The following is a 13905-nucleotide window of genomic DNA, read 5'->3' as shown; positions in this document are numbered from 1 at the left end:
TCGTTTCGTTAAACTAGAAGAAAGAGAAAAAAAACCTCACAAAATTGCGCGACCTTAATCCCCAGCCCAATGGATTTACATTAATGAGAGCACTTTGTTGAACGATAACAATCCCGTAGTCCCGGGTCGCGTCGTTATTTTCGTTCGACTGGATTATCCGGGAATTTTCTCATTAGCCAAGAGACTTTGTCTTTGTGCAGATTGCACCTCGGTGCAAGTCCTTTCGTTCTCTCGTTGCAGGACCTCTGTACACAAAGGACGAAGGGAAGAGGGGAGGAAGCGCTGGGAAGTTGCAACGAGAGGAGAGGTGGTGGGGGTTGAAGGGTTGCGTTCAGGATATAAAGCGGGGAGGGAAGGGGGCCGGTATAAAAGTAGGGCAGTAGTGCGGTAGAGCAATCAATAGAGGCTGGACCTCGGTGGGGGTAACGTCGGAGGATGGAAATTAGGCGGCGGGGGGTGCGACGGGATTAAAAGAAATTACTGCGAATGTTGGAGAGCTTTTTTCACCCCATGATTCCCCGCTCCCGAAAAAAATGGTGTTCGCTTTAAAAATAAAAAAAAATAAATTTCATAAATATCCGCATGATTTTCTTTGTTCGATTTTTCAATTTTTTTAGACTTTTGTCTCCTATCGAGAATCGCTTTCAACTGCACAAAAGTATTTAATTTAAAACAAAAGTATTTAAAAATACTTTTGTCGATCGATGTAATGTACAGTACATTAGTCTGACATTTATTCATTTACTATAATTTTATCTCCAATTTTCTGAATCGAGATGCAAACCTTCCAACTGTTTGCATCGTACCTGACAATATTTAATAAACAATTTCACTCGCTATCAGTTATTTATGTACGCATCCTACAATTGGCGTTGCAATAACTTTTACAAAACAGCGTCATTTACCAAGAATTAAACAAAAGGCATGTATGAAAAGTGCGTAAACGCGTGTAGCTGCATAATATAGCACGTGCATCGTCGCACACGTCTCGACTACTTTGCAGAAGTCAACAAGTAATAGAAACAAAGAACGAGGTTATGACTGCGAACGAGGTTATGTCGGAAGAAGAGACACAGGTAACAGGCTTTCTCGAGTTTTTAACCATTTTACAGGCGAAAAGAATCGTGGATAATTATTTAATCAGGCTTCGAGATTGTTCGAGAATTTCGTGCTAAATTCAGGGGATAATCGGGAATCGAGAAATCGCTGGAATTCAAAGTCGAGCAACGCGTGTAACCTCCGTCTCTCGTTGAATCGCGATGACACGTTGTTACAACTGATTAGTAATAATGGGCACGTACTCACGGTTATCTAAATGTAGACCTGCAGCAAGTTGACCATTTCACGAATTTATACCTTTCTTTGGATTTCACCGCTTTTTCCCTTTTTTCACCGTTCCGCGAGCGCGTACAAACGCGTACAAGCGCGTATGAGACGCTACTGCCGCCATCTTGCGGCGAACGCTGAAATCGTCACGTGACCCCTGCAACCATTAAAATAAAGTTTTTTTATAATTATGACTTAAAAATATTACAAGGGACCAAACTGATCTATACATGTTGCATTTCTAACAAGGAATACCAAATTGTAAACATCAGTTGTATTACCTATCAGCATGTTGTGTACAGCATCAGAATGAAGGTTTCACTAAATATGAATAGCCATGAGTTTTCTAACATCATACATCTTAATATTTAAGGGGTAGAAAAAATCCATTTTATCACTACTTAATGTATTCAATTATTGCATTATGACATTATACGAAAGGGTGATGGAAAGAAGAAAATGAAACCAAAAAATTCCACCGTTTGTAAAGAAACAGAACTGATGAAAAATCTATCAAAGCTGAAATAAAAGTGTTAAAAATAAGATATATCTGTTGTCAAAGCCTTGAAAAAGAAACTGATATTTAAGAGTTAGCACTGCATTAAAAAGAGAATTATTAACAATCTCACAGGTTCTTGTTCAAGCAATTGTACTATCATTCACACGCTTTTACATTAAAAATAATGGAGATCATTTCACCATTATGCAGTCAATTAATCAAATTGATAATTGTTATATATCTCTCGAAACATGTCTCGACAGTTGATCCTAATTTTAAACTTGGCGCAGAGTAGAAATACTCCAGAAAGTTTTCGATTCAAACTGTAAATTTCCTCCGGAGGCGGACAAAGTCTATGATATATTATTGTCGGTACCAGCGTTTGTATTCTGCAAAAAATTCCAGATTACATAAGTGAATGGTTAAAAACTTCAATCACAGATGTCATTCGAAAAATTTGTAATCATACCTCTTAGTTACGTTCTGTGCTCCAAAGTCATAGAAATTCTGTTTTCCACTGAATACTTGCCCCAAAATCATGACAGCATCGACATGTGTTTGTTCCATAAGCTGTCGATAGGTAATTAATAAAAATGTTAAACTGAAGTTGTTATTATTAAACATATGAATAATATAAGGCAATTTAAAAACAATTTGTTACCTTTGATTCATAGCCGGTAAGAAATCCCATTTCTCTGGATAACACAAGGACCTTATTACGATCACCTTGACTAGCTGCATTGATTATTTCAATGTACTTATCCATGAATGTCTTATCATAACTTCGGCAAGCACCAAAGTCAAGCAATATCAACTAAATGTAAAATATAGCATTATTACATATAATGCTCTTACTAAGTTATTAATTTATCTGTTTATAAATAAGAGTTCTGACTGCACCTGTCTAGTCTCAGGGTTATAAAAAAAGTTGGACCAGTTTGGATCAGTTTGCATGTATTGAAACACAAATAGTTCCTTCAGGCAAAGTTTCATGACCAATTTACCAATGTGTTCCCGGGTCTCCATATCCATATTTGTACATTTGTCAACAGGAATGCCATCGATCAGTTCCGTAGTGAAAACTTGTTTTGTACATAGTTCATCTAGATCAAAGCAAAATCATTAGAACACTAAATAATTCTACTTATGAAAAAAGACAAGAAATGAATTTATAGAAATAGTCGAAATTGATTTGCAATATTATTGTTTTCTTTCTCTCGGTAGGGACAAAACTCATTTTAGCAACTTAAATCGAATTTAATTGGACGTCTTTACCTATAACTTTTGGTACGTAGTACTCCGGATATGGTGCTACAAGGTCTGAATACTTCTTCGAACACTCCGCTTCTCTTCGATAATCTACTTCCCATGCAAGTTCCTTCTTTGCTACTTCCACTAGATTATCAATAAACATTCCCTTTGGGAAGATGTTCCACACCTAGGTAAAAATATACTTAGCAATCACTACTCCAATAGAAAAAGCCTCGTTACAACAATGTCAAATTACTAAAACATTAGTCCCAAAACTTGTATAAAATTTAGGAATAACTTCTTTCATTGCTTTTGGCACTTGTTCACCTTCATCACTCCAACTAAGTTCTCGATGTCACTTTGGATTCCTTGCGCTACTCCTGGATATTGGATTTTCATTGCCACGCTACGGCCATCAAGTGTCGTTGCATGATGCACTTGTCCTGAAATGAATAACATAATATTCATTAATAATTCAAAAAGAAGATGTTTTATCATACCAATTGAAGCAGCAGCAAATGGCTTCTCTTCAAAATTGGCTACTTTCTTTCTCCAGTCGTGACCTAGCTCGCTAGCCAAAACTTTCTGTAAGAAATTAAAATAATTATATTTTATTATATAAATATTCTTATGTCAATCCTTGAAATAATAAGGATTTTGTGTAATTCGAAAAACTTACATGAACCTGCCAAGTTGGCATAAAGTCGGCACTCTGTCTTACTCGTTCGAAGGCTTTTTGTAATTCCGGACTTATAATGGAGTTGTCTTGGATACTCAAAATTTGGCCAATTTTTAAAGCAGCACCTATAAAAATGAATACACTCGTATCGACAAATTAATTTTTTACAGAAGCATGTGTTTCATAGAAAACACAAGTTGAGTATAGAAATTATTAATGTTTAATTACCTCTGACTTTGCACATAGTTGATACAATTCTCTCAGCATTTGCTTTCGATAGAAAGACACTATCTAAACTTTCACCAGGGCGTAGGTCACGAAGGCCAAAAGTTCTACGTGTATACTCTGCCAGAGTGCCAAGACCAAGGCCTACGCCAAGAGTGCCGAAGCTCACCATTCTCTGAATTCTTGTCGATGGTACCTTGCTCTCTCGAGCACTTGATGACAGCTTTCACACAATTCACAAAAGCTTATTTAGCCACATTTTGTTGAATCTTAAACGGTATACTATTGCCAATATTATCACTTGAATTATTTTATTGTATGAACAATAATTTGTTACCAATGTAACATTAAAAAATAGAACTTAAATTGTAATCATTAATTTAAATATTTATTCAACTATTCCTTATACGCAACACATATTTTCATTTATGCAAAACTCTTTTACTCATATATTATATTAATTCATTTATTACAAATGCAAAATATACATGTTTTAGATTTCAATATAAATATATTCTTTTAATCAAATCATTCGATTATAAACAGGGTCTAAATTCATATATAATCTTATATTTTACTCACAGATTGTCTAGGTTTAAAAGATGGTTTGCTAATTGGATTTTCTTCCACCTTTGATGTTCCCTTCTTTTCTTCATTTTTCTCTGTACTTTTTGTCGTCTTTTTTACATTCATTTTGCGTTCATGTTCAAGTTCTAATTTTCTAAGAATCTCTTTTTCCTTTTTAGAGAGTTGTATTTTCGGCACCTTCTTTTCATCCTTCGTGATCACCTCAATCTTTTCCTTTACACTTGAGAACTTTCTTGGTGTTATTTCTTCTAAATCTTCTGCAGATACTTCAACTGGGTCCTTGGCAGGATTAACTGTACGTAACACTGTGCCGTCGACTTTTCTTTCATAGTTGCGTTTTTCAGGGACTCCTAGAACTTCATTGCTCCTAACTTTTGCATATTGAGAAATACCTTTCTCGACTACCGAGAGACGTCCAATAGTTTCTTTAAATTCTGACACTAAATCGGCCTAAAGATTCGTAAATATATTTACAATGTAATAAAATGTAACACTCGGAAGACACATGCTCCATTATTAATAAAGCATGTTGTCAATTTTCACGGAACTCATACCTTACAGAAAATACAATTTAGTCATGTACTTTCATATCAACAATTATAATTATTCATGAAACTTACGGGAACCTTACTTGGATCTATGTTGCTCCACTTCTTTCCCATTTTTTGCAAGTTCTCTTCTGCCAAAACTTTTAAACTGGACCGATCGACAGTTCGTCTTATACATTCCTCCTGATGTTTTACAACAGCACTGGCCACAGTTTGTGCCCCGCGAACAACACCAAGAAAGTCCGACAGCCATGGCCGGGACATTTTAAATTTCCCTAGAGAAAAAAACCTTTTTAATGATACATAATTTTGAAAACATCTAAAAAAACTTAATAACATTAGAACACGTCATTCATTCACTGTTATTGAATGAAAAAAGTAGATTAATATACAAATACAGTAACATGTGTTTCGGAGGCTCGCATGGTTCTTACATACTTTACGAAACACATATTTATGAATACCTAATGCTTAAAACTAATCCTGCCTCAACTGACAGCTAGAATAACACACGCCACATTATTTAGAACGCATGTGAGACTAATTCAACACATTTGGAAGATACTCAAACACCTAAAATAACCTAGACCTTGAAGTTATATAAGGGAGGTTATGTACTTTAACTCGAGTGTATATACACATACAGCCACAATTTATTAACTAACTTACTAAAGATACATTTAATTAAAAACCTTACCTATTATTATTAGCAAAAATTAGATATATTACAAATTTTACATTTACACTCAACATTTAACCATGTCTGGTAACTTATCATCAGACATGATAAGTTTTGAATCGCATCAAGTAAGCAGTTCTGAAACTGGCCGCAAAATGGCCTTACCTCTGACGTCACTGCTACCGCTAATGGCGTCTGTAGATGGACGAAGACGAATTCTTTCGATTCTCCACTTTGAACGTTAATCTCTTTCGTAAGCCCTTTAAATTTCCATAAAGTTGCCGTTTCGACGAGGTACGTCACGTCGAGGTTTGAAAGTGTTCAAGAGGCGAAAGAACGCATTCCGTTTCAGGTCGTGTGCAGGTTAGCGCCTCGACGGGACGTCCCGACTTTCGGCAACTTCCGGCCGTTTTCTGACAAGTGGGTGATTGCCGCCTGACACTTTGACCGTCTCGTAATTCCGGATAAAATTTAGATCGAACCCGCGAATCGCCGCAATGATGCTTCGTTGAGTTATTCAGGGGATCTGGATCATCAATTAGGAAGGCGAAAAGCTCTCGAGGTGTATTGATGTAAAAGGTAATTCACCCGGTAAAGAGGCGTGCCGCCGGTTGAGGTTAGAATCGGGCCCTTCATCTTGAGGGTTCACCTTGCCATGCTCTCTTTTACTTGCAGGAGCCGTCGAGAGCTGGGCAGCATGATTAAAACGGAGGAAGACAACATGAGGAATTTTCAATATCCTCAGACTGTGTAAGTGAATTAAAAAGCTGCACATTTTGTACCGATCGTGAGACTCCAAAAGATCGGTCGTGTCCTCGACGAGACTCATCGGAGAACATTTTTGTTAGATTACGTTGATGCCATTTATGAAATCTTGGTTAACTTTAGTTTATTAACTATTTTTATTTTTCATTATCATTTCTTTTCCATGATATATTTAGCGTTTTATTTCGTTGATTATATTTTTGACTATGAACTCATCAAGAAATCATTGAAATAATAATTGTACGAGTTCATACTAAATAATCATTTATTAGAGTTAGCAACATTTTTAAGGTTATGATTAGTTACACCTTTTCTTCAGGGAATTCACTGGACAGGAGGACCAGCATTCGGTAGAATTGTTTAGCACCGATGTAACGGTCATTCCATCGCCTGGAGGTCATGATCATGGGAGTTCGAAAGTGAAATTGAAAAATATAGTAGATTTCACTTGGGAACATCATTTTTACACTGGTCAACTATTGGCAGTACACATGTCAGGGAAATATCTGGCATATGGAATTAAAGGTAATCCAAAGCAGGTGATGAATAATCTGATGAACTAGTGAACTTAAAAATACGTCTTCACAGCGGGAGCCGGTACTGGAGTTGTTCGGGTAGTGTACAGAGATATGGAACAGAGAGCATTACTGAGAGGAATGCGAGGTGCGATACAAGACCTGGCATTTGCTCACGTTGCTCTTGCCATGTTAGCATGTGTGGATTACTCAGGAAGTTTGTTCGTACACACCATCGTGTCGACGCCGGCTGAATTGAAGTGCTCGCTAGTATTGCAAGTAGATGCAGACGATGTGTCGTTAACAAGTAATCGAGTGATTTGGTGTCCTTATATCCCTGAGGAGGATCCATCGGATGGCGATGAGTCAAAATTACTAGTCTTAACACGAGGAGCCAAAGCTGAGCTGTGGTCAGTTGCACATGTCGCGGGAAGACTTGGACCTGGACCGTTAAAGGTATCGGGATAGTTATAGCCACATATTATATCAACCTGTAGGCATGAGCTCCTGTAAGAATATAATGTGTGCAAATATACTAATTCTCCATTTCTTTGACTATTTTCAGATAACAGATCCTGCTGTAAAAGAATGTGGTGGCATGTTAGAGATTAATCAGCATTCGGGTACCATCGTTGAAGCTACTTTCAGTCCCGATGGTACTGCCCTTGCTACGGCGAGTCTTGATGGAGAAGTGAAATTCTTTCAAGTTTACATGAACGGTAATGCGCATCATGGAGAGCAGCAACAGATCCGCTGTTTGCATCAGTGGAGGCCACATGGTGGGCGACCAATCTCTTCCTTGTTCTTTCTGGATGATCACAAAAGTTATCAGCCTGAGTCAGTATCGTGACAAGAAAATTTCTATAATTAAGTCAGTGGATCGATACTTTTATCAGATATGTAATCGATAACATTCCTCCTACACAGTGCACAATTTTGGAGGTTCGCCGTGACAGGATGTGACAACAATTCCGAATTGAAGGTTTGGTCCTGCGAATTGTGGACCTGTCTTCAGACAATTAAGTTTGCACCTTCCCCAACCACCGGGAAAACTCCTGTTTTAAAAGCAGGTTTAGATCTGAGTGCAGGATACCTCTTGCTGTCCGACATTTATAACAAGATTCTGTACATACTGAGCCTGTCAAAGGACACTGGAGAGGCCTTGGCCTGTGTCTCAACAATTTCTGAATTCCTGCTCCCCTATCCAATTCTGAGTTTCGGAATAGTGGATGCTGGTCAGCGAAGGGTTCGCCCCACTGGAGCATCTCTCGAAGACCTGTGCCCAGGGGATGAGGAACTAGACGATCAGCTTGTAATTCGGATGTATCTAGTGCAGCCTAAATCTCTGCAGGAATGTCACATAACGTTCAGGTAGATCTACACATCTTGGAAAAACTTTTGAAGTATCTATTCCTTCCCCATTGGAAACAAAAGAAATAAGTACAAGATTAGATCTACTCTACTTTAGAATTTTTTTGGCGGCCATTTTAATTGAAACTTCACTTTCAGACCTGCAGCGCAGGAGAGCGGAGGCTGTTTGATGGATACCTTGACTCATGACTCGCTGGACTATTCCGAAGACCTTCCAGACATCGGCACGGTGAATCACAATGGAATAACCTGTGAGAACGGAGAAGAGGATCGGTCAGTCTCTGCTACGATAGAAGCTGCTACCAACCACAGCGCAGGTCTGAACCTCATGACTCCGGATGCATTCAGTTCCCCAGCGAAGAAAGAGAACAGTACGCTGGATTCGAACCCTGGTAGTCCGGAGTTGGGGACAGTTTTGGCTGCTAGTCCCTCCTTGACCCAAGCGGTGCAGGCTCTGAATGCAACCGATGCACCGCTGGCAACCAGCGAGTTGGAGGAACAAGCACCTGCCAGCGGAGGAAGCAGTCCTTCGAGGGAGGTCAGAGAGATTCTGTCCCTCGCTGATCCTGAGACCGAAGAGGAACACAAGCCGGAGACCAACTCCGCAACCGACGAGGGCTGGCCCAACATCCCGATGGTCCTCCTCAAGGACGTCAGCGTGCATGCCATGCCCGAAGAATTCGCTGAAGAGGAGGACAACGAGGAGCGGAAATTCTCCAAAGAGAAGTCCACCTCCGTGGTCGATGGCATGGACACCACTTGGCAGACTACCAACGACCAGGTTACCGCTCTGACCAACAAATTGGATATTATTTTGGAAACTATCCAGGACCATCGGCAGGAGATCAAAGAACTACGAGCCGAAGTGACGAGACTGCGCCAGGAAACTCCTGTTTCCACGAGGGTCGAATCCGCTCTAGCTAGGGCTTCGCAGCAGCAAAGTGCTACCTTGGAGCAGACTCTTCATGGACAGTTGGCTCGCCAGCAGGTAGTGCATGGCTCATAACGATAAATTACAGTATAGTAAACAACCTAGTTAATGTTGACTTTTCTCAACAGGAGGTACTGACTTCGCTCGAGTCGACCATCAAGGAGCAGATCGACTCCAGTTTGCCAGCCGTCGTAGGGAACGCCTTGGAGCCCATGAAGCACCAGCTGATGATGCACGTAACTCGGGTGGACGAGCTCCTAAAAGAGAACGTCTCCAGAACGGACGACCTCCTGAAGGAGAACATGATGAAGCTTATCAACGGCGCCCACGTCAGGGATACTTTGGCCCTGGTGGCGGCAAACGCCGTGAAGCCTGCCGCAGAAGTCGCCTTCAAGGAGGTCTTCTCGAACGTTCTGTTACCTGGGATGGAGAGAGCTTGTCAGAGCATCTTCAAGCAAGTTCAGGATGTCTTCACCAGGGGCACGCGAGAATGTAAGATCAAGAACAACTCCAATCGCTCGTCTGCGACCCGATTGTTATCACGGATATATGCTTTTAGATCTCCAAAATGTTGACCTCATGACGGAGAAGCAGTGTCAGCGACGAAACGAGCAGCAAAGCGAGGCTCTGGCAGCGTCCGTTCGCGAAGAGTTACAGACGGAGCTTGCCAGGGGCTTGTCTGCTCTACAGGAAAGCACCCTAAGGACCATTCGAGACACCATGAGGGAACATCTCAGTCAACACTTGTCTGAGATCACCGGTGCACGGTGAGTGAACGAAGGGAATTGGACTCCTCGCTTCTTTTTCTCCAGCTTACAGAGCTTACAATGTATCTCGTTAACGAGAGGTTCTAATAGCTTGTTTTTCTACTTTTTCTCATATTTGTCTAAACCCTGCATGGGATCATGTTTAAAACGTTACGAGGAAATTTAATTCGAACGGTCGGATTTTTAGATCCAGAGCCACCACACCTGGGATACCTGTCCCGGCAGCTGCAGACGCGCAAGCTCGCGTCCTGTCTCTTCTTCAACGAGGCCAACTAAATGCTGCTTTCCAGCAGGCCCTTAGTGCCAGCGACCTCGGCCTCGTCGTCCTGGTCTGCGAGAGGATCGAACCCTCTCGCGTCTTCTCCTGCCCCGTTGGTCCCCAGGGCCAAGGTCAGCGATGTCTGCTGCAACAGCCTGTGATCCTCTCCCTCGTTCAGCAGCTCTCCGCTGACCTAGGGCATCGTACTGAATTGAAGCACAGGTGACTACTTAGCAAATTTATTTTTGGAGTTTCCAGCTCTCGTAGGTGTGAACGTTCACACAGAGGAAACTATGTATGATTCCCCCCGATCGACGGTTATCAAAGAAATGTTTTCAGGTGGCTGGAAGAGGCGATTTTAAACCTAGACCCCGAGGACCCGGTGACCCGAGAGCACATGGGCAACGTTCTGATGACCCTTCAGAACCAATTAGCCACTTTCGTCGCGGCGAATCCGACCCATCGGTCGGCTCGTCGAATGAAGATGCTCGCAATGGCGACCGGGGCTCTGCTGAGCCAGCATCCCTGATCGGGCGGACGAAGAAAGCCTATTTAGATTTTAGACTTAAGGCTAAACGATTCCCCGTAGTCGCCGAACGACTGGATTTTTCAACGCGAAGCAATATTCGCCAGGCGACTCGTCAAGCGCTGGTAATATTAGATCTTATCGATGACGAACGCTGACCGTTTTTGCTCCCAGTATTAACAAATGCTTCGTAGGTATTCTCCTCCACGACATATGTGACTTATGCATGTACATATACTGAAGCATTCGCTAATACTTGAAATGAAAGCGTACGTTATTTCGCTCCTTTTTTTTTCTCATTTTTTTATCTTCTACGTTGAGTCCTGCCACAAGTGTGTTCGCGCACACGTACTCTACTCTGGGGTTAAATTTTCACGTGTAAATCGGTGTACGCCGAGTATTGAATCTTCCTCTTCGGGGTGTGTATTTTTTTTTCCCCTCCCACCAGCAGAGACGGGCATTATTGGTTACGTCTAACACTGCGAAGCATTTCATCTGATTTAGTTTCATTTAATTAAACCGCCACTATTCACTCGGTAAAGTGATCCCCCATCGTTTTGTCAAGTGCAGTATTCGAGATGCAAATTCTCATCCGTTTAAACCCAGACCAAGCATCTTTATTCATGATCGATGGGATGTTAAGTGATAAAATGTTATCCGTACTGCCCGGCTCTGTTCGATCGTGGATGTCTCTACACCGAAGGTGAATGACTTTTATTGTTTTATTGGCCTCCATGTGGAAGTTCCTAATCCCGAAGAATTCAGTGTTCTCGTTGACGGTTCTAGCTTTAGGCCATTGAGGATCGTTTCGCTGAAAAGTCAGAATATACAGTAGTGAGATACTGTTGATCGAAAGGGAAGTTATATACGTGGAATACGCTTGCCCGCTCGCTCGCGCAATCGTTAGTTCGTTTTTTATTTAGCTTAATGATTTCGAGATATATTTTTTCATAACAATAAGTAACGTTTCGAGGCAAGTCAGTCTCGACGAGAAATGAGAGAACTCTGTTTTTTTCTTTTCTTTTCGGAGCATGTCCGATCAGATGGCCAAATGCCGGTTAAAAAGAAAAAGATGAAAAGACCACGACGACGACGTACACGTCGGCATGTTTTCCACCGCGAATCCGGAAATCGAAGTTTTTGGAATCTCACGGATATTTTTAATAATTCCTATTATCGTCTTGCAGTACGACGAGCAAGTATTTTCGTTTCCTTCCTTTGTTTTCGTTACTTCACGCAATGCTCAACGCGAACGACAGAACTCAGCTCCGAATCTGACAAACAATGGGTACCCTCGAGAGCAGTCAAAGTAGAGCGAATATTTTATTCTTATCAATTGAGACCTTGTATTATAAATAATAAAGTCGTTTCGTATACTCGGCTGGTCGTACTGTCCTCAATTATATAAAAGTTATTTGCCATGACGGAACTTTGGGAAATGACGAAATTATGTTTCGAAGAGTTGGGGAGAGAAAATAATTGCCGAATCTTGTTAAGATAAGTCATTTAGTAATATCTGCAATATTTACAAATGGATGTCCGTGTATTTACATCTCTAGCTGGTCTTAACTGCTTTCGGCAGTTCGGATTTCAGAACCTCCTTCACGTGTGCTGGAATTTTGACCTTCTTTCGTTTCCTGATTTTTCCACTTTCTTTGATAGTGCTTAGACTGACAAGTGTCTTTTTCTGTTTTTTCTTGCAACTCAGGGGATTAGGGCCTTTGATCTTCTTCTTTTTCTTAGGTTGCGGGTCGGCCTTTGTTAATCCGGACTGAACTTTTAGACTCTTGATAATTTCATCTTGGAAAGAATTCATCCCGACGCCTTGTCTAACTTTCTCCGCGTGTTCTTTAGTCACTCGAGATGGAGGTTCCAAAGTGGGTGCTTTCCCATGCAGATAAATAAGTGGAACGCCCGATATCTGTCTCACGCGATCTTGAAGCTCACGGTCTTGCGTGGCAATTAGGTATCTGCAATGCAAAATTCATTCTATCGACTGTATGTAAATTAACAGCAATTAATTCCATTCTTCTACCTTGAAGGATTGTCCACCTTTAACATCGACAATAAGCACTTGGAACCTGATGTCGGGTTCTTTTCATGGCCACATTTATGCACCGGAAATTGCTTTATTATCAGCATTGCTCCAAAGACCTTCGACCCTAACTTCTCCGTTTCTAGGATGACACATTGCGTAGTTAACAACTTCACCTCTGCTTGGAAATACTTAGGAAGCTGGTCCTTTATGTTGAATTTATTCTGAAAGTCAATTTATTTTTCATCCAAGATTTTACAGTGTAGAGTCTAGAGAATTTTTCTTTCTAACAAACAGTGTTACCAGTGTAAACAACCGATTTGTCAAGAAAACGTGTGTTGTCAAGTGCCACCTGTCAAACTACATTACAAAGCAGATCGAGATCTTAACAATGTAAGGGCTTCGTTAAACATTTTTTACCTCTAAAATACTATCGTTCTAAATACTGCATTAATTTAAAAGTAATTAACGTTTCGAGCCATGCAATCGTATGCAACTAGTGTAAATCTAACCTCCAAAGCGGCGAAGGAAAACGTGCCGTCCACCAAAACCTGGTACGGTTGTCGAAATTTATAGTTGTTCGTGTAAAAATTCAAGTTCTTCTGAACCTTCTTCAACCTCGAAATTTTCATTATTTATGATTTACTCTCCCCAAAATGGTATATGAAAGAATTAACGAAACCACTCGGATGGCATAACGCTCTACTGCGCATGTTCTAAGATGGCCGCCAAGAGATCGAGTTATAACTTGTGCGCGAATTTTCAATTCTCCAGACATCCTACAGAAGAAATTTAAACTCGGACCTAGCTCACATGCAATTACCAATTGTGCAACCGTTTAGTTGCGCGAGTGATTACAGAGTGTTTATATAAGTGTTCAGTCGACTAAATGGCCTGTTTTGACATAAACTAATCGATTGCAATACCTCATTGATTGATGG

At 40.7% G+C, this 13905-nt stretch overlaps 3 protein-coding genes across 6 annotated transcripts; 1 reads left to right on the top strand and 2 right to left on the bottom strand.

Moving 5' to 3' along the window:
• Positions 1 to 1578: 1578 nt before the first annotated feature.
• LOC105697448 (atypical kinase COQ8B, mitochondrial) lies at positions 1579 to 6096 on the bottom strand. Of its 4 annotated transcripts, none has more exons than XM_012420790.2 (12): positions 5961 to 6096; positions 5189 to 5391; positions 4563 to 5018; positions 3984 to 4203; positions 3756 to 3880; positions 3577 to 3661; positions 3404 to 3519; positions 3101 to 3263; positions 2726 to 2928; positions 2487 to 2639; positions 2295 to 2395; positions 2040 to 2214 (listed from the first exon to the last, which is right to left on the bottom strand). In XM_012420790.2, exons 2-12 carry the CDS (start codon positions 5378 to 5380, stop codon positions 2040 to 2042), a joined length of 1989 nt encoding a protein of 662 aa, XP_012276213.1. In that variant the 5' UTR covers positions 5381 to 5391; positions 5961 to 6096. The 4 variants fall into 4 exon arrangements, with proteins under 4 accessions (XP_023289184.1, XP_012276213.1, XP_012276204.1 ...); XM_012420781.2 differs by lacking the exon at positions 5961 to 6096 and adding an exon at positions 5814 to 5940; XM_012420775.2 differs by lacking the exon at positions 5961 to 6096 and adding an exon at positions 5581 to 5730.
• A 187-nt stretch (positions 6097 to 6283) lies between these two features.
• On the top strand, positions 6284 to 12305 carry LOC105697438 (enhancer of mRNA-decapping protein 4). Its single transcript, XM_012420762.2, has 11 exons — positions 6284 to 6374; positions 6471 to 6545; positions 6880 to 7085; positions 7149 to 7531; positions 7641 to 7912; positions 8003 to 8446; positions 8585 to 9434; positions 9506 to 9869; positions 9937 to 10144; positions 10332 to 10625; positions 10743 to 12305. Exons 2-11 carry the CDS (start codon positions 6493 to 6495, stop codon positions 10930 to 10932), a joined length of 3264 nt encoding a protein of 1087 aa, XP_012276185.1. The 5' UTR covers positions 6284 to 6374; positions 6471 to 6492; the 3' UTR covers positions 10933 to 12305.
• A 111-nt stretch (positions 12306 to 12416) lies between these two features.
• LOC105697512 (rRNA-processing protein UTP23 homolog) lies at positions 12417 to 13621 on the bottom strand. Its single transcript, XM_012420874.2, has 3 exons — positions 13477 to 13621; positions 12965 to 13188; positions 12417 to 12899 (listed from the first exon to the last, which is right to left on the bottom strand). Exons 1-3 carry the CDS (start codon positions 13594 to 13596, stop codon positions 12485 to 12487), a joined length of 759 nt encoding a protein of 252 aa, XP_012276297.1. The 5' UTR covers positions 13597 to 13621; the 3' UTR covers positions 12417 to 12484.
• Between the last annotated feature and the right edge of the window lie 284 nt (positions 13622 to 13905).

The sequence above is a fragment of the Orussus abietinus genome, unplaced genomic scaffold, assembly GCF_000612105.2.
Source record: "Orussus abietinus isolate OABI.00-Male unplaced genomic scaffold, Oabi_2.0 scaffold13, whole genome shotgun sequence".
Classification (NCBI taxonomy): domain Eukaryota; kingdom Metazoa; phylum Arthropoda; class Insecta; order Hymenoptera; family Orussidae; genus Orussus; species Orussus abietinus.
This window is presented reverse-complemented; position numbering and strand designations above follow the sequence as displayed.

What these genes read in the sequence shown, in the direction of transcription:
- LOC105697448 (XM_012420790.2), bottom strand. Translation starts at nt 5,380, where the DNA reads ATGTCCCGGCCATGGCTGTCGGACTTTCTTGGTGTTGTTCGCGGGGCA. An exon ending in CTTTTAAACCTAGACAATCT is followed by an intron (nt 4,204 to 4,562) that starts GTGAGTAAAATA and finishes ATTGTGTGAAAG; the next exon opens with CTGTCATCAAGTGCTCGAGA. An exon ending in TGCCAACTTGGCAGGTTCAT is followed by an intron (nt 3,662 to 3,755) that starts GTAAGTTTTTCG and finishes AATTTCTTACAG; the next exon opens with AAAGTTTTGGCTAGCGAGCT.
- LOC105697512 (XM_012420874.2), bottom strand. Translation starts at nt 13,596, where the DNA reads ATGAAAATTTCGAGGTTGAAGAAGGTTCAGAAGAACTTGAATTTTTAC. An exon ending in TTTCCTTCGCCGCTTTGGAG is followed by an intron (nt 13,189 to 13,476) that starts GTTAGATTTACA and finishes ATTGACTTTCAG; the next exon opens with AATAAATTCAACATAAAGGA. An exon ending in AAGGTGGACAATCCTTCAAG is followed by an intron (nt 12,900 to 12,964) that starts GTAGAAGAATGG and finishes TTTGCATTGCAG; the next exon opens with ATACCTAATTGCCACGCAAG.
- LOC105697438 (XM_012420762.2), top strand. Translation starts at nt 6,493, where the DNA reads ATGATTAAAACGGAGGAAGACAACATGAGGAATTTTCAATATCCTCAG. An exon ending in CACAAAAGTTATCAGCCTGA is followed by an intron (nt 7,913 to 8,002) that starts GTCAGTATCGTG and finishes CCTCCTACACAG; the next exon opens with TGCACAATTTTGGAGGTTCG. An exon ending in TCTGAGATCACCGGTGCACG is followed by an intron (nt 10,145 to 10,331) that starts GTGAGTGAACGA and finishes TCGGATTTTTAG; the next exon opens with ATCCAGAGCCACCACACCTG.